Here is a 19,802-nt window from a genome sequence, read left to right on the forward strand (position 1 = left end):
AATAGTTGATTTGATTAGGATTAATGACATAGATTTTGTGATGGATAAATAGATAGATAGATATGGGTTAGATAGATAGATAATAGATATAGCAAAAAGTGAGAGCAGCACAGAAAAAACAAATTCTGGGTGCAAAGCCCCTCAGGCATGTACCAAACCATTGCAAATGAGGTCAAAAAGTGTTCAAGTTTAATAGCCCATCATGGTGGGCTATTAAACTTGAACACCTTTTGAACTCATTTGCAATGGTGTGCTGCCTTTGACTTCTTGGACTCTCTAGATAATAGATAGATATAATAAATACATAATAGATAGGTATAATAGATAGAAGATAGAGATAGATAATAGATAGAGACAGATATAATAGATAGGTATAATATATAGATAGATAGAAGATAGATGATAGATAGATAGATAGATATGAAATAGACGATGATTATAGACATAAATTATGATAGATATGATGTAAATGATGATTCATAGATGATAAATTGATAGATATGATGATGATGATAGATGTAAATATATGATATAAGTTATGATAGATTGATAGAGATGATAGATAAATTATTTCAATAGGTTTATAGAATGAACGTTTTTATATTTCATTAGGTAATGTGATATATAAAGGCAGGTGCATCATTTCTGACCTGATAAGGGCTTTTTCACCAAAGTACTCCCCCTTTTGTAATGTTTTAATTAGTTGGGGCTCATTGAAGCCTTCTGTGCTTTGTGTGACTTTCACCTAAAATTAATTCACATTTCGAAAAAAAATATATCAGAACTGAAACACAGAAACAAATGTTTGGAATAGTGAAAAAATGTTAGATAGTTTGGGATCCACATGCTGTGATCTCCACCAATCCTTGAGAAGGCATTGTATGACAAAGCAAACACAGCTGTTTCTTTGTATTGTTATTTTTTAACTTTTGTATTAATTGAAGACATTTTTCATTAAATCCACTGATGTTATTTGCTAAGTAGTGGGGCACCAATAATGAGATCTCTGAGTCTGAGCTTCCTCAAGTTGACTGAATCCCTGGCAGCTAAGTTTACTGGGTGAGGATTAAAAGATAGATGACAATTACTTTTTCAAACTGGTTTTTATGGTTATTTATTCATTTTGTTGACTAGTTGCTATTATGTTTCACATAGACAACCAATTAAATATTAACCCTTTCCCGGCAATAGATGTATCCATACATCATGGTTGGCTGGTACTTACCGACCTATGACATATGGATATGTGATGGCGATTTGCACGCACAGATGCTGTGCATGTGCGATCGCCGACGGGTGTCAGCTGATCCTGACAGCTGACACCTGGCACTCAGTGCTGGAGCAGTGCCCACATCGCTCCCAGCACTTTAACCCTCTAATTACTGCGGTTGATATTGATCGCAGTATTTAGAAGGCAAGGAGAGGGATGGAGCCTCCTATGCTCTAAGATCAGTGCCCCCGCGACATCATCGCGAGAGGCCTATTGTTGCTTGGGTGACCCGAAGCCGCCATGACAATGTCAGGATCACCATAGCTAACAAACTTGCTATATCATGCTCAGAGCATGATCTTGCAAGTTGGTCTGCCAGCGCAGCATTGCCAGTTTGTAAAGCATAGCAAAGCTCCTACTTTGCTATGCTTTACAAGCGATCAGAATGCAACAAGTGAAAGTCCCATAGTGGGACAAAGTAAAAAAGGAAAAAAAATATAAAAAACAATAAATCACAAAATAATTAAAAAAAGTTAAAATATGTTGTACTCATAAATAAATATTTTTATGAAAAGAAATAAAAAAAACAAAAAAAGTACACATATTTGATATCGCCAAGTCAGGAATGACACAACCTATAAAACTGTTAGTGAACACCGCAAAAATGTGAAATTAAAAACGAGGCAAAAAACGATGCTTTATCATCATATCGCCAAGTAAAAAGTAGATAAAAAGCGACCAAAAAGATGAATGTAAATAAAAATGGTACAGCTGAAAACTTCATCTAGTCCTGCAAAAAAAAAAAAAATCTGCCATACAGCTTTGTTGTGTAAAAGTGCCAAAGCATAAAAACTACATAATTGTGGTATCCCTGTGATCTTACTGACCTGAAGAATAAAGCTGCCATATCAATTTTACCACATGCAGAATGGCATAAAGAAACCCACACTGATGGCTTTTGTTCTTTCTGTCTCACAAAAATCAGGATAGAAAGCGATCAAAAAATGTCATGTGTCCGAAAATGGTATCAATATAAACATCAACACATGACTGGAAAAATTATAGCTCTCAAAATATAGTGATGCAATGACTAGTTTTTGAAAAAAACACCTTTTAGTGTGTGACAGCTGCCAAACAGAAAAACCCGATATAAATGGTATCACGGTAATCGCACCAACCCGGAGAATAAAGTCACCTATTCACTTATACCGCTCGAGGAATGGCGTAAAAAATAAATAAAAACAGTTCTCACCTGCTCTGGATTTTTTCATTCTGCCTCCCAAAGATCACAGTAAGGCTTGGAACACATTTATCCTGTGCTCTGCACTGAACACTTGCACCAGTGTTTCCATGTAAATCTCTGAAATACGCGATTCAGATGGAAACCCTGTTGGAAGATTCCCAATAATGAGACAGATGGAGACCCTGTATCTCTGACTGGCCGCCTATGACCCAGCGGTGTCCGTCTTTTTAAGTAACCCTGCTTCCTCATTATAGTGAATGGATCCTTTGGGGGTTTCATCTGAATCCCGTCACTCGGACATTTAGATGGAAATCCCAAAGTAAGTGCTCAGCGTAAAGCAAAGGATAAACGTGATCCCGAATGTTATATAAAATGTTCCCAATAAAAGCTTCTAATCAATCCACAAAAAAATCTCCACTCAGGTCCTTCATCTGTCAATGGAAATATAGGGTCTACCAAACAAAATGGCTCCTCACCCTCCCCCCAAAAATTCAGCAAATTCTGCTCTCCCAAATCCAAATGCCCTTGATGCCCAAATGCTCCTCTCCCTTCTGAGCCCCACTGTGTGCCTAAACCATATTTAGCATCCACATGTTTGGACATACTGAGGCAGATGAAGGCACTGTGGATGCCATCTGACCTGTAATCCGACGGTGACCCTCTTTTTAGGCTTGTAGAAAAGTACCGTCAGCTACAGTTTTGTGCACTTCTGAAAAGAAGGACAACGCTGAACAGAGGCCAGATGGAGTCCAGAGCAACTCTGCTGCCTCATTATCGTAAATGGCTCATTCAGGGGTTTTATGTGAATGACGTCACTTGGAGATTTAGATGTAAACACCAATGTAAGTGCTCAGCGTAGTTCACTGTGTAAATGGGATCCAAAATATTATGTGTTAGGGGTCAAGTTCCCGCCTCTGCACAGGGGAATCTCAAACCATCTCTGCTGCAGTCTCCCATTCTTCTCCAGCCGCAGTGGAGCCTGCCCAGCAGAGACGTCAGTCCCAGCATCTGGCTCAGCCTGATACTGTGTGAATGGTTACTGCTGCCTTTCCAGGTTCAGCCATTGTAGCCAGTACTGGTCAGCGGCGAGCAGATGTCTCTGGGACTAAGTCCTGCTTTTCCCCTTCTGAGCATGCCCGGGGTAAGACCTCTCATTGGAGGTCGGGGGTCACATGCTCAGGTACTGTGGCAGCTCCCATTGGTCCTCTAGGAAGGTCCTGAAGTTGCTCAGGTACTGTAGCAGCTTCCATTGGTCCTCTAGGAAGGTCCTGAAGTTGCTGCAGCTATAAAAGGTTTGCATAGCCCCACGGCCATGCGCTAGTATCAGCTTATGTTACGAGCTTTAGCTACTCACTGGTCTTGTCTGCTTGTGGTCAGGGTCTGGCTGAAATAAGCCACTAGAATACCGGTACCTGCAGGGAGGAGTTTCTATGGTGAATTCAGGGCTGGCGTAAAGCCATTAGAATGTTGGTGGTAAAAATGTAATTATTTTTTCTCCACTGCTCAATGATATAAAACTCTATGACCCATATGTGGTGTCAATATGATCACTGCACCCCTAGATGAAAGCATTGAGATGTGTAGTTTGTAAAATTGTGTCTCTTATGGAGGGTTCTGCTGTTCTAGCACCTCAGGGGCTCTGCCAATGTAACAATGCATCCTCAAACCAGTTTAGAAAAATCTGAACTCCAATATGGTGTTTTTTCCCTTCTGACCTTTGCACTTTGCCTCAAAAATAGTTTTTGACCACATATGGGGTATCGTCGTACTCAGGAGAAATTGCACAACAAATTTTGAGGTCTATTTTTTCCTTCTACCCTTTGTAAGGATTTCACTCACTCAGCTGCGACGGCTGACACTCAGGAGACGTGTTCCTTTAAAGTTCACTGGGTTTATTGCTTCATAAACCATGTGGCAAATACCAGAAAGCAAAATGGGCCTTTGGTTCAGGCAAAGAAAAGCAAGTGTCCAGTTCATCCGGCTCAGTCCTGAAGCCGTAACACACTCAGGAGGGTTTCACCTCCACACATATCTGCTGTGTAAAGGATTAGCCAGTCTTATAAAGAGCTAACCCCACCCAGTAACCCATCACATGATTAGCCATGTGGTCTGACATTACCACAGGTCCTGAAACACATATACAAGATTATGTGCAAGAAAGGAATACTCCGGGCTACATTACAGCAACCAGGCACTTATGTGGCACATACCTCCCATCGACTACAAACCCTTTAGCCATGCTACATACCTCCCCCCTCTGCCTAAAGCCGTGGGGCTTGGCACTTTCCCCCACTAAACAAGGGATTCTCGATAGGGCATCCGCATTACCGTGCAGCTTTCCGGCCCTATGTTCCACATGGAAACTGAAGTCCTGCAGGGCTAAGAACCAACGGGTGACTCTAGCATTTCTTCCTTTCGTTTCTCTCATCCACCTAAGCGGGGCATGGTCAGATACCAGTCTAAATTTACGTCCCAGCAGATAGTAGCGCAATGTGTCCACTGCCCATTTTATGGCCAAGCACTCCTTCTCAACGACTGAGTAGTTCTTTTCAGATGAGGACAGCTTCCGACTCAGATAGAGAACAGGATGCTCCTCCCCATGTAGTTCTTGGGAAAGGACTGCTCCCACCCCAACATCTGAGGCATCTGTCTGAAGAATAAACTCTTTCTTGAAGTTTGGGGCCATCAGAACGGGTTGCTTACACAAAGCGTTTTTCATTTCTTGGAAGGCTGACTCTGTTTCTTCGGACCACTTAACCATTACTGATTTTGTCCCTTTTAGCAGGTCAGTCAGAGGCGCAGCCATCGTGGCGAAGTTTGGGATGAACCTCCTGTAATATCCCACGATTCCCAGGAAGGCTTTAAGTTGTTTCTTGGAAACTGGTTTTGGCCATGTTTGGATTGCCTCCACTTTATTGATTTGGGGTTTTATTTCTCCATGACCCACTATGTATCCAAGGTACTTAGCTTCTTCTTTACCCAAGGCGCACTTCTTCGGGTTTATAGTAAATCCGGCCTCTCTTATAGCATCCAACACCGCTTGGACTTTCTCCAGATGACTCTCCCAGTTCGGGCTAAAGATGACGATATCATCTACGTACGCAGCAGCGTAGGCCTTATGGGGTGCAAGGACTCTATCCATAGCCCTCTGGAAGGTCGCCGGAGCTCCCTGTAGGCCAAACGGCATCCGGTCATATTGGAAGCATCCATGAGGTGTCGAAAAGGCCGTCTTCTCCTTGGCTTCCTGTGCCATGGGGATCTGTCAATACCCCTTTGTCAAATCCAAGGTGGATATATATCTGGCGTGCCCATGCCTTTCGATGAGCTCATCAATACGGGGCATGGGATAAGCGTCGAACTTGGAGACTTCATTCAACTTCCGATAGTCGTTGCAAAACCTCCACTCTCCATCAGGTTTTGGGACCAGGACAATTGGGCTCGACCAACCGCTCTTGGATTCCTCAATGACCCCAAGCCTCAACATACGCTCCACTTCCTTGGAGATAACTTCTCGACGAGCCTCAGGAATACGATAAGGTTTCACATTCACCCGCACATGTGGCTCTGTTAGGACCTCGTGCTCTATGACCTTCGTGTATCCTGGCAATTCTGAAAACAGGTCCCTGTTTTTCTGGAGTAACTCCCGGCACTGCTGTTTCTGGGTCTTTGATAGCGTCTCTGCTATAGTAACCGCTCCAACCTCACCTTCTGGGTTGCTTAACAATGATGGAGTTGCTGTCGGCTCTCTATCTTGCCATGGCTTGATGAGGTTGACATGGTAAACTTGGAATGGTTTCCGTCTTCCTGGTTGGTGAATTTTATAATTTACCTCACCAAGTTTCTCGACAACCTCATATGGCCCTTGCCATTTGGCCAAGAACTTGCTTTCCACCGTTGGAACTAACACAAGAACTCGGTCTCCCGGATTGAACTGCCTCACTCTTGCAGACCGGTTGTAGACCCTTGCTTGAGCTTCTTGTGCTTGGAGAAGGTGTTCTTTCACGATAGGCATCACCTTTGCAATCCTCTGCTGCATCAGGGCCACATGCTCAATGACGCTTCTGTGGGGTGTGACTTCGGCCTCCCAGGTTTCCTTGGCTATATTCAGGAGTCCTCGTGGATGTCGGCCATATAGAAGCTCAAACGGTGAGAACCCTGTGGAGGCCTGTGGAACTTCACGAATGGAAAACATCAGATAGGGTAAGAGACAATCCCAGTCTCTACCGTCTTTCTCTATAGCTTTTCTCAGCATGCTCTTTAGTGTCTTGTTAAACCTCTCAACAAGGCCATCTGACTGGGGATGGTACACCGAGGTCCTCAACTGGGAGATCTTCAGGGCTTTGCATAACTCCCTCATCACCTTGCTCATGAAAGGTATACCCTGGTCAGTCAGGATCTCCTTTGGCAGACCTGTCCGGGAAAAGACATGGACCAACTCGCGGGCTATGCTTTTTGAGGAAGAATTTCTCAAGGGAATTGCCTCAGGATAGCGTGTGGCATAGTCCAGGATGACTAATATATACTGATGGCCCCGAGCTGATTTAACTAAGGGACCAACCAAGTCCATGGCAATTCTCTCGAACGGTACCTCAATAATGGGCAGTGGCACAAGGGGGTTCCGGAAATGAGGAGTAGGAGCAGTTAGCTGACATGTAGGGCAGGACCTGCAATAGTTCACTATTTCCCGGTGACACCCAGGCCAATAGAACCTCTGCACAACCCGTTCCTGCGTTTTTTCCACCCCCAGGTGTCCACCCAAGATGTGTGAATGGGCCATGTCCAACACTTTCCGTCTATACGGACCCGGCACTATCAACTGCTCTACCAACTCCTCCCGTATTTTCGTGACACGGTACAACAACTCCCCCCTCAACAGAAAATGGGGAAATCTTGTGTCTGCCCCCGGCTCCTGTACCACCCCGTCAATAACTGTGACATTATTAAAGGCTTCCCTCAGAGTGGGGTCCCTATGTTGGGCAGTCCCAAAATTTTCACCGGTAACTTCTAACTCCAGAATGTCAGATGTAGGGGATACTTCCTCCTCATCCCCAACCAGAACACAAAAAGGAAAACTGTCTGCCTCTGGGTGTGGCGATACCCTTCCAGGGTTCACTGGTTCCCTGCCAGGGAGCTCAGAACCATTTCCCCACAAATCCCAAAACAAACAGAAATCCCGGCCAATAATTATAGGGTGCAACAAGTCCTGAACCACGCCGACTATGTGGGACTCAGTGCCACATGCCGTTTCAATGTCCACCCTGGCCATAGGGTAGTCCTTTGCATCACCATGTATGCACCGCACTCCGACCTTCTTTCCTGGGAGCAGGTGGAGAGGAAAAGTGGCCCTAACCAGGGTCACTAGGCTCCCCGAGTCTAACAGTGCCGTTACTGCTCGACCGTTCACCTTTACGGGACACGCTTGAGGTCCCTCGTTGGATGGAGAGTTCACACTACAGGCTGGATACGCATAGTATGAACAACGGCGTCCCATGCTGCAGTCCATCTGCTCAGTGGTTTGGGAACAACGGGCAGCTATATGTCCTGGCTTGTGGCACCTCCAACAAATAATATCACCCGTGGGGACCTTGGGCACCACCTCCCCCGCCCTTTGTGACCTTGGACGCACCACCCCTTTTTGGGACTCAGCTGCCTTCTGGGACCCCCAGTACGGCATGGGCTGCCTCCCGAAGGAGCCTTCCAACCCTTGGTATCTCTCAACCAGTCCGATCAGCTCGTCGGCATTCTGGGGATCACCCTGGGCAACCCAAGACTGTATAGGCCTCGGGAGGGAATGGACAAACCGATCCATCATCAGCCGTTCTACCATCTGTGCAGGCGCAGAGGATTCTGGCTGCAGCCATTTCTGGACCAGGTGCAACAGATCAAACATTTGGGAACGAGGTGGTTTGTCCCGGTGATAGCCCCAGGAGTGAACTCGCTGTGCCCTGACAGTCAGTGTCACCCCCAAACGTGCGAGAATCTCGGCTTTCAATTTGTGATACTCTTTGGCATCCTGCAAGGTCAAATCATAGTACGCATTCTGGGGTTCTCCCGTCAGGTATGGCGCAAGTACCTCTGCCCACTGCTCTGGCGGAATTTTTTCCCTCTCAGCGACCCTCTCAAACACCGTCAGGAAGGCCTCAACATCATCCCCGGGAGTCATTTTCTGCAATGCGCGTCTTACCGTCTTCCGGACGTGGGTGTCATCAGCCAAACCTGGGGTTGGGGCGCTCGCCTTGCCCTGGATGGCGGTTGCCAGAAGCTGCATCTGCTGCTGATGCTCCTGCTGGCTCTGCTGCATCTGCTGCCGTTGCTCCTGCTGACTCTGCCGTTGCTCCTGCTGGCTCTGTTGTATCTGCTGCATCAACAGCCTGTTGGTCTCTTGCTGCCTTTGCTCCTGCTGTGACTGCATCTGGACCAAGTGTTTCAGCAGGTCCTCCATTTTCTCCGGCAATGCTTGCTGCCTTGCAACAGCCTTGACCCAGGACATTCAAAAATAAACTCACGTCTCCGCTGGGAACGCTGCTCGCACGTCTACCACCAATTGTAAGGATTTCACTCACTCAGCTGCGACGGCTGACACTCAGGAGACGTGTTCCTTTAAAGTTCACTGGGTTAATTGCTTCATAAACCATGTGGCAAATACCAGAAAGCAAAATGGGCCTTTGGTTCAGGCAAAGAAAAGCAAGTGTCCAGTTCATCCGGCTCAGTCCTGAAGCCGTAACACACTCAGGAGGGTTTCACCTCCACACATATCTGCTGTGTAAAGGATTAGCCAGTCTTATAAAGAGCTAACCACACCCAGTAACCCATCACATGATTAGCCATGTGGTCTGACATTACCACAGGTCCTGAAACACATATACAAGATTATGTGCAAGAAAGGAATACTCCGGGCTACATTACAGCAACCAGGCACTTATGTGGCACATACCTCCCATCGACTACAAACCCTTTAGCCATGCTACACCTTGTAAAAATAAAAACATTGGGTCTAAAGTAAGATTTTGGTGAAAAAAGTAAAATGTTTATTTTCTCTTTTCACATTCCAATAATTCCTGTAAAGCACAGGATTAATAAACTTGTTGAATGTGATTTTGAGCACCTTCAGTGGTGCAGTTTTTAGAATGTTGTCACTTTTGGGCATTTCCTGTCACATATAACCCTCAAAGTGTCTTCAAATGTGATGTGGTCCTTAAAATAAATGGGTTCGTAAATTTGAAAAATGAGAAATCGCTGGTCAAATTTTAACCACTGTAACTTTCTAACAAGACAAAAGCAATGTTTCAAAAATTGTGCTGATGTAAAGGAGACATGTGGGAAATTTTATTTATTAACTATTTTGTCTGTCATAACTCTCTGATTTAAGGGCATAAAAATTAAAAGTTTAAAAATTGCTACACTTTTAAAATTTCCTTTTTTCCACAAATAAACGCAAGTCATATCGAAGAAACTTTATAACACTATCATGAAGTACAATATGCCACGGAAAACAATCTCAGAATCAGTAGGATCTGTTGAAGCGTTCCAAAGTTAATTTCATAAAGTGACAGACACTGATCAGAATTGTAAAATTTGGCCTCGTCATGAAGGTGAAAATAGGCTTGGGGGCTGAAGGGGTTAATTGTCACATATACAGATATGTTCCTAACAATGCTTCAAATAATAAGTTATAATGTTATTTTCCTTCTTTCATTGCCATATTATGAATCATGGCTTATTGTTTTGCAGCTTTTCATTGTGTGCTCTCTACATTTGTTACACACCATGTTAACGTTTCATAAATAGGAGTCAAGTCTGCAACATTACATTTAATTGTGTTCAGAATAATCATGGCTGCTAGTGCTGAGCCACATCCAATGTCAATGATTCCACCAAGCATAATATTATTGTACCTGAGCATTTATATTACATTCAATATAAGAACTCCATTTTCAAATGTTTGGACAAATTTTCTTACAATTAACGTTTTGCTGAATTTTGCCAAAGTACATAAAATGGGGGAAGCTTGTTGCATAAATGCTAGCTAAGAAAACACGATCAATGTGCCTGAAAATGAAAAACTGTGGGTGGCTTTTTATTAAACCAAATTTCACATCATAAACACTCACATTTCCTTTTACTTCAATTTATATAACATTTATACTATTCACATTTTTAGTAATGTATTTTAATTTCATTAATTGTTGGATAATGTTATAATAAAAGGAAAAGGTCAGGATTTTCTCACAATGGCGCAGCACATTATTATTTTATGATTACAAACATTTACTCTTAAAATTCAAAAGAAACCTGGTGGCAGTCTTATAAAGTTTGCAAAGGTAAAGAGGTTGTCTCATATAGACAACCATGACCCTGAAAATTTCCAGGCCATAAACTAATCTGCACAGGTTTGCTTTCTTGAACTCCCTACAATCCGCTGTGTAGGAAGTTAAGCTCCAGCTGACCAGTCTTGTAGTATTACATACCAGACATGAAATAGCAAAGTCATAGAAGGTCATAGATGGGATCCTAGGTAAGAGACTATGCTTCATGTTACTCTTGTGCTCTATTGAGTAGCTATAGGCAAAATCCATTTAACAGTAATATCTGGGATCTCTTAAGTACCATTAACCCCTTTCTGACATCAGACATACTATCCCGTCGAGGTGGGGTGGGCCCCTATGACCAACGACGGGATAGTACGTCATATGCGATCGGCAGCGCTCACAGGGGGAGCGCGGCCGATCGCGGCCGGGTGTCAGCTGCTTATCGCAGCTGACATCCGGCACTATATGCCAGGAGCGGTCACGGACCGCCCCCGGCACATTAACCCCCGGCACACCGCGATCAAAGATGATCGCGATGTGCCGGCGGTACAGGGAAGCTTCCCGCAGGGTCTTACCTCCCTCCCTGCCTGCTCCAGCCTCGGATCCAAGATGGCCGCGGATCCGGGTCCTGCAGTGAGGGAGGTGGCTTCACAGAGCCTGCTCAGAGCAGGCACTGTGAAGCCTGCAGCGCTGCAAGTCAGATCAGTGATCTGACAGAGTGCTATGCAAACTGTCAGATCATTGATCTGTGATGTCCCCCCCTGGGACAAAATAAGAAAGTAAAAAAAAAATTTTCCAAATGTGTAAAAAAAAAAAAATGCCTAAATAATGAAAAAAAAAAAAATAATATTGCCATAAATACATTTCTTCATCTAAATAAAAAAACAAAACAGTAAAAGTACACATATTTAGTATCGCCGCGTCCGTAACGACCCGACCTATAAAACTGGCCCACTAGTTAACCCCTTCAGTAAACACCGTAAGAAAAAAAAAAAAAACAGGCAAAAAACAATGCTTTATTATCATACCGCCGAACTAAAAGTGGAATAACGCGCGATCAAAAAGACAGATATAAATAACCATGGTACCGCTGAAAGCGTCATCTTGTCCCACTAAAAAACAAGCCACCATACAGCATCATCAGCAAAAAAATAAAAAAGTTATAGTCCTGAGAATAAAGCGATGAAAAAATAATTATTTTTTCTGTAAAATAGTTTTTATCGTATAAAAGTGCCAAAACATAAAAAAATTATATAAATGAGGTATCACTGTAATCGTACTGACCCGAAGAATAAAACTGATTTATCAATTTTACCAAACGCAGAACGGTATAAACGCCTCCTCCAAAAGAAATTCATGAATAGCTGGTTTTTGGTCATTCTTCCTCACAAAAATCGGAATAAAAAGCGATCAAAAAATGTCACGTGCCCGAAAATGTTACCGCAAAAAACAAGACCTCAAATGACTCTGTGGACCAAAATATAGAAAAATTACAGCTCTCAAAATGTGGTAACGCAAAAAATATTTTTTGAAATAAAAAGCGTCTTTCAGAGTGTGACAGCTGCCAATCATAAAAATCCGCTAAAAAACCCGCTATAAAAGTAAATCAAACCCCCCTTCATCACCCCCTTAGTTAGGGAAAAATTAAAAAAATGTATTTATTTCCATTTTCCCATTAGGGCTAGGGCTAGGGTTAGGGCTAGGGCTAGGGTTAGGGCTAGGGTAAGGGTTAGGGCTAGGGTTAGGACTAGGGTTAGGGTTAGGGCTAGGGTTAGGGCTAGGGTTAGGGTTAGGGCTAGGGTTAGGGTTAGGGTTAGGGCTAGGGTTAGGGCTAGGGTAAGGGCTAGGGTTAGGGCTAGGGTTAGGGTTAGGGCTAGGGTTAGGGTTAGGGCTAGGGCTAGGGTTAGGGTTGGGGCTACAGTTAGGGTTGGGGCTAAAGTTAGGGTTAGGGTTTAGATTACATTTACAGTTGGGAATAGTGTTGGGATTAGGGTTAGGGGTGTGTCAGGGTTAGAGGTGTGGTTTCCAAGATATGGAAAAATTATAGCTCTCAAAATGTGGTAACGCAAAAAATATTTTTTGCAATAAAAAGCGTCTTTCAGTGTGTGACAGCTGCCAATCATAAAAATCCGCTAAAAAACCCGCTATAAAAGTAAATCAAACCCCCCTTCATCACCCCCCTGGTTAGGGAAAAATTAAAAAAATGTTCCCATTTTCCCATTAGGGCTAGGGTTAGGGCTAGGGTTAGGGCTAGGGCTAGGGTTAGGGCTAGGGTAAGGGTTAGGGCTAGGGTTAGGACTAGGGTTATGGCTAGGGTTAGGGTTAGGGCTAGGGTTAGGGCTAGGGTTAGGGTTAGGGCTAGGGTTAGGGTTAGGGTTAGGGCTAGGGTTAGGGCTAGGGTTAGGGCTAGGGTTAGGGCTAGGGTTAGGGTTAGGGTTAGGGCTAGGGCTAGGGTTAGGGCTAGGGTTAGGGTTGGGGCTACAGTTAGGGTTGGGGCTAAAGTTACAGTTAGGGTTTAGATTACATTTACAGTTGGGAATAGGGTTGGGATTAGGGTTAGGGGTGTGTCAGGGTTAGAGGTGTGGTTAGGGTTACCGTTGGAATTAGGGTTAGGGGTGTGTTTGGATTAGGGTTTCAGTTATAATTGGGGGGTTTCCACTGTTTAGGCACATCAGGGGCTCTCCAAACACGACATGGCGTCCGATCTCAATTCCAGCCAATTCTGCGTTGAAAAAGTAAAACAGTGCTCCTTCCCTTCCGAGCTCTCCCGTGTGCCCAAACAGGGGATTACCCCAACATATGGGGTATCAGCGTTCTCAGGACAAATAGGACAACAACTTTTGGGGTCCAATTTTTCCTGTTACCCTTGGGAAAATACAAAACTGGGGGCTAAAAAATAATTTTTGTGGGGAAAAAAAAAGATTTTTTATTTTCACGGCTCTGCGTTATGAACTGTAGTGAAACACTTGGGGGTTCAAAGTTCTCACAACACATCTAGATGAGTTCCCTGGGGGGTCTAGTTTCCAATATGGGGTCACTTGTGGGGGTTTCTACTGTTTAGGTACATTAGGGGCTCTGCAAACGCAATGTGACGCCTGCAGACCATTCCATCTAAGTCTGCATTCCAAATGGCGCTCCTTCCCTTCCGAGCCCTCCCGTGCGCCCAAACAGTGGTTCCCCCCCACTTATGGGGTATCAGCGCACTCAGGAAAATTGGGCAACAAATTTTGGGGTCCAATTTCCCCTGTTACCCTTGGGAAAATACAAAACTGGGGGCTAAAAAAATAATTTTTGTGGGAAAAAATTTTTGTTTTATTTTTACGGCTCTGCATTATAAACTTCTGTGAAGCACTTGGTGGGTCAAAGTGCTCACCACACCTCTAGATAAGTTCCTTAGGGGGTCTATTTTCCAAAATGGTGTCACTTGTGGGGGGTTTCAATGTTTAGGCACATCAGTGGCTCTCCAAACGCAACATGGCGTCCCATCTCAATTCCTGTCAATTTTGCATTGAAAAGTCAAACGGCGCTCCTGCGCCTTCCCTTCCGAGCTCTCCCATGCGCCCAAACAGTGGTTTACCCCCACATATGGGGTATCAGCGTACTCAGGACAAATTGTACAACAACTTTTGGGGTCCAATTTCTTCTCTTGCCCGTGAGAAAATAAAACATTGGGGGCGAAAAGATAATTTTTGTGAAAAAATATGATTTTTTATTTTTACGGTTCTACATTATAAACTCTGTGAAGCACTTGGTGGGTCAAAGTGCTCACCACACCTCTAGATAAGTTCCTTAGGGGGTCTACTTTCCAAAATGGTGTCACTTGTGGGGGGTTTCAATGTTTAGGCACATCAGTGGCTCTCCAAACGCAACATGGTGTCCCATCTCAATTCCAGTCAATTTTGCATTGAAAAGTCAAACGGCGCTCCTTCGCTTCCGAGCTCTGTCATGCGCCCAAACAGTGGTTTACCCCCACATATGGGGTATCGGTGTACTCAGGACAAATTGTACAACAACTTTTGGGGTCCATTTTCTCCTGTTACCCTTGGTAAAATAAAACAAATTGGAGCTGAAGTAAATTTTTTGTGAAAAAAAGTTAAATTTTCTTTTTTATTTAAACATTCCAAAAATTCCTGTGAAGCACCAGAAGGGTTAATAAACTTCTTGAATATGGCTTTGAGCACCTTGAGGGGTGCAGTTTTTGAATGGTGTCACACTTGGGCATTTTCTTTCATATAGACCCCTCAAAATGACTTCAAATGAGATGTGGTCCCTAAAAAAAAATGGTGTTGTAAAAATGAGAAATTGCTGGTCAACTTTTAACCCTTATAACTCCCTAACAAAAAAAATTTTGGTTCCAAAATTGTGCTGATGTAAAGTAGATATGTGGGAAATGTTACTTATTAAGTATTTTGTGTGACATATCTCTGTGATTTAATTGCATTAAAATTCAAAGTTGGAAAATTGCGAAATTTTCATAATTTTCGCCAAATTTCCGTTTTTTTCACAAATAAACGCAGGTAATATCAAAGAAATGTTACCACTGTCATGAAGTACAATATGTCACGAGAAAACAATGTCAGAATTACTGGGATCCGTTGAAGCGTTCCAGAGTTATAACCTCATAAAGGGACAGTGGTCAGAATTGTAAAAATTGGCCCGGTCATTAACGTGCAAACCACCATTGGGGGTAAAGGGGTTAAAATATCATGTTGTTATGCGGTGTTAGGGCTGGCGGAACACACCGAGTAAGTATATATGTTAAATAGGTGCGTTCATAACCCGGGGTCCACCGTGCAGGTGAGAAACCAGCTGCTAGCAGATGGCGGCGCTATATGGCGGTATAAGCGAAATCTGTTACTTCACTGAATCGCAAAGATATGAAAACGCTGTGCCCTGTTAACCTCACAGAGGATCACAGCTACCTAACTGAGCAAAAGCAAAGAGTGGTCATGCAGTCAGCCTAGCACACGAACAACTCCTCTCCGGTGGAGCCGGAATTCTAGTGGCTAAACGCCAGCCCTGAATCCATACACACAAAATTCATCACCGGAGGTGACGGTATTCTAGGGGCTTATTTCAGCCAACCCTGACCACATGCATACATGACCACAAGATAGCAAAAGTTCATAACATAGGTTGATACTAGCGTATGGCCGTGCGGCCATACGAACCTTTATAGCTGCAGCAGACAAGGACTTTCCTAGTGGTCCAATAGGAACTGCTACAGGACCTGAGCATGTGACCCCCGACCTCCAATGAGAGGTCCTCCCGTGGGCATGCTCAGTGTGTGCAAAACAGGACTTAGTCCCAGAAAAGCCTGCTCGCCGCTGACCAGTGCTGGCTACAAATGCAGAGGCTGGAAAGGCAGCAGTAACCCTTTGCACACTATCAGGCTGAGCGAGACACTGGGACCGACGTCTCCGCTGAGCAGGTTCCACTGCGGCTGATGCAGAATGGGAGACTGCAGCAGACATGGTTCGAGAGACCCCCTGTGCAGCAGCGGGAACTCGACACCTAACATACAAGTGGTCCGAAAATAAAATGAATTTGAACCCTAAATTCTTGCAGAGACTAACACTGCCCCACAAGTGTTGTCACCTGCGGAGGAGGCGCTGATCTCTGCTTTACCTGCACACGAGCTATTATTCTTGACAGTGCGCTCTCTTGCTCGTTACTTCTGATCAGAGCGCACTGTCACTACACTGAGCATATTGCAACGTGACAAGAATCTACTGAGCATATGGAAGGTTTGACAACTGACACACGCTCAGTAGATCAGGGACTAGCATAGCCCTGGAAACGGACTTCACTGATGATTTTTCGATTCACGGTCACTGTTACAGCCTTTGCCTTTTGCCTATCCTCGTATGCACTGGAATTCTCAAATGAAGCATCCAAGCGGAAGTAGTAAAACAAAATAATAAAGCAGTTAAGTAGAGTAGTCAGGGAATGGTAGAGAATTTTTAGTTTAAGTACATTAGAAAAGTGATTAGATTATGACAATAAATAGATTGCATTTAGGATTAAAATGATATTTAGTTTTAGACAACTTCTTTAAGTAACATATATTTACTTAAATCTAGTCCCTTTATGTGAGATACCTACTTCCATACAGATCTATGTATAATATCTACCCTATAGAACATGTACAAAAAGTACATTAAATGCATAACATTATTCAATCACATACAAAAACAGATTCCAGATATTATCATTTGTGAACATTAAAGCAACATTACCCCTCCAGCATATTTTTTAAACAAATGGGAAAATATACTTAGCACTAGGGGGCAAGCAAATATGTCACTGTCTATAGCAGGGGGAATGTGGCCTTACGCATGTTTGTTATGCTTGGCTTCTCTTACCTGTCCTTTAGCAATGATAAAGAATGTACTTCCTTCCTCTCCTTCTCGAATAATATATTCCCCATTTTCATAGCGTTCCTGAAGAAATAGTAATTGATTTTGTCATTATTTTTAACTTAAAATGTTAACTTTTAATACAATTTAATGTTTCATAAGTAAATGGTAATAGGTAATTTTTGTAAATACATTCTTCTTCTGTTTATGTTCTTATTTTAAGATGCTTCATGTTCCTTTCTCCATTCAGACACACAGTTATTCCAAATTATACTAATTCGGTTTGTGCAGATAATACCTGAAAACTGCATTATAATCAGCGGGGGGTCTGAACTATGGGACCCCAGTAATTGGACCACAGTGTTATTATACAGCTGCTCGAATTTGTTTTGAACTGCAGCAGCTCCTTCCAAAACAGGTGGCCTGGGCTCCGCTATTGTTAAAAAAAAAAAGATTCAGTGCTTAAAGGGAATGTATCAGAAGGTTTTTGCTACCTAACCTTAAAGCAGCGTAATGTAGACACAGAGAACCTGATTCCATCGATGTGTGACTTACTTGGCTGCTTGTTATAGTTTTGATAAAATCACTGTTTTATCATCAGGAGAATACCACTAGAGCACTAGTAAACCTGCTGCCATGTAGTCCTCCATATTCATGACCTATGTATAACCCCGCCCCCCCTGATGGAAAGCTTTCTGCCTATTCACAGTGTACACAGAACGATGTCAATCAGTGGTTTGGGCAGAGATATACAAAGCTCAATATTCAGAGAACTAGTAGATCTGCAGTGATTTTATCAAAACTGAAGCAAGTAGACCAGTAAGTGATTACTGGAATCAGGGTCTCTGCTACCACATCATGCTTCTCTCAGATAGTATAGGAAAAACTTGGTACCTGATTCTCTTAAAGAGCTCATACAGATGACTATATTATCGGTCCGAGCTAGTGTATGGAACCATGCACATGTCCAATATGTCCTCAGAGACTATCCAAGGAAAAAATAGCTACATGCCTGAGTTTCATCCAATATTCAGATCGCATTAGACCATGCAAGTCAATGAGGGTGTGGAAAATATCAGACTGCACTCGGATTACATCTAAGTGCAGTCCGATTTCCATGGACTACAAGAATGGAGAAGATAGAGGCTAGTGATGAGTGAGTGTACTCGTTGCTCAGGTTTTCCTGAGCACGCTCGGGTGATCTCCGATTATTTGTGACTGCTCGGAGATTTAGGTTTCATCACCTCAGCTGCATGATTTGCGGCTGCTGGACAGCTTCAATACATGTGGGGATTCCCTAGCAGCCAGGCAACCCCCACATGTACTCAGGCTGGCTAGCAGCTGTAAATCATGCAGCTGAGGTAACAAAAACTGAATCTCCGAGCTATAACAAATACTCAGAGACCACCCGAGCATGCTTGGGAAAAGCCGAGCAACGAGTACACTCGCTCATCACTAATAGAGACATTTTTTTCTCCATCTTCCGAGAGAATCGGATCACACAATAATCACACTCTTGGAGTAAGTCGGCCCAATTCTCTTAGATGAGAGAAAATACGTTGGTGTGCACCGAGCCTAATTTCTGCTGTGGCCTCTTTTTTTCTCAGGCTTGGTGGTTGTCCCTGAGGTCTGGTACCCACCATTTTTATAGTGATGATTAGAGATGGGCAGAATGATTGGCAGCACTCCAGGTCAATGGCCAGCTCAGTAGCCTCTGGCAGCTGCATGAATCTATTATCTTCCCTGATTCCCGGGGTGGATTTTCACTAGCCCGCCTTGCGCAGCATCATTTGTGTCACAACACAAAGAGGACATCCCGCCTGTTGGGCATATCGCAACGCACATCTGGCATCTTGGAAGGTTGGAGTTTTATAGAACTCCAGAGGCTACTGACCCAGCCCATGAACCAGAGCCCTGTGAATTGATCCTCCCACCTCTAGTGAACATATATTTTAACATAGTAACATAGTAACATAGTTAGTAAGGCCGAAAAAAGACATTTGTCCATCCAGTTCAGCCTATATTCCATCATAATAAATCCCCAGATCTACGTCCTTCTACAGAACCTAATTGTATGATACAATATTGTTCTGCTCCAGGAAGACATCCAGGCCTCTCTTGAACCCCCCGACTGAGTTCGCCATCACCACCTCCTCAGGCAAGCAATTCCAGATTCTCACTGCCCTAACAGTAAAGAATCCTCTTCTATGTTGGTGGAAAAACCTTCTCTCCTCCAGACGCAAAGAATGCCCCCTTGTGCCCGTCACCTTCCTTGGTATAAACAGATCCTCATGGAGATATTTGTATTGTCCCCTTATATACTTATACATGGTTATTAGATCGCCCCTCAGTCGTCTTTTTTCTAGACTAAATAATCCTAATTTCGCTAATCTATCTGGGTATTGTAGTTCTCCCATCCTCTTTATTAATTTTGTTGCCCTCCTTTGTACTCTCTCTAGTTCCATTATATCCTTCCTGAGCACCGGTGCCCAAAACTGGACACAGTACTCCATGTGCGGTCTAACTAGGGATTTGTACAGAGGCAGTATTGTTATGGCTGGCAATCAGGCAACACAGCGTGCAGTAATCAGCGCACATACAGAGATCTGGCAATAACCCAAAACAATAGGACGAGCTCTGAGACGTGGAATCTCTGTAGACTGCAGTACCTGATCTATCCT

General features: G+C 43.6%; 1 protein-coding gene across 1 annotated transcript in view; it reads right to left on the reverse strand.

Moving 5' to 3' along the window:
• PRKG2 (protein kinase cGMP-dependent 2) overlaps positions 1-19,802 on the reverse strand; it is a 179,619-nt gene that overhangs the window by 47,195 nt on the left and 112,622 nt on the right. Inside the window, exons 7-8 of the mRNA XM_069742823.1 lie at positions 17,128-17,205; positions 651-745 (exon numbers count right to left, since the gene is read on the reverse strand). Of these exons, the coding sequence (XP_069598924.1) occupies positions 651-745; positions 17,128-17,205 (173 nt within the window). The remainder of the gene's footprint in view (positions 1-650; positions 746-17,127; positions 17,206-19,802) is intronic.

The sequence above is a fragment of the Ranitomeya imitator genome, chromosome 1 (genome assembly GCF_032444005.1).
Source record: "Ranitomeya imitator isolate aRanImi1 chromosome 1, aRanImi1.pri, whole genome shotgun sequence".
NCBI classification, from domain to species: Eukaryota; Metazoa; Chordata; class Amphibia; order Anura; family Dendrobatidae; genus Ranitomeya; species Ranitomeya imitator.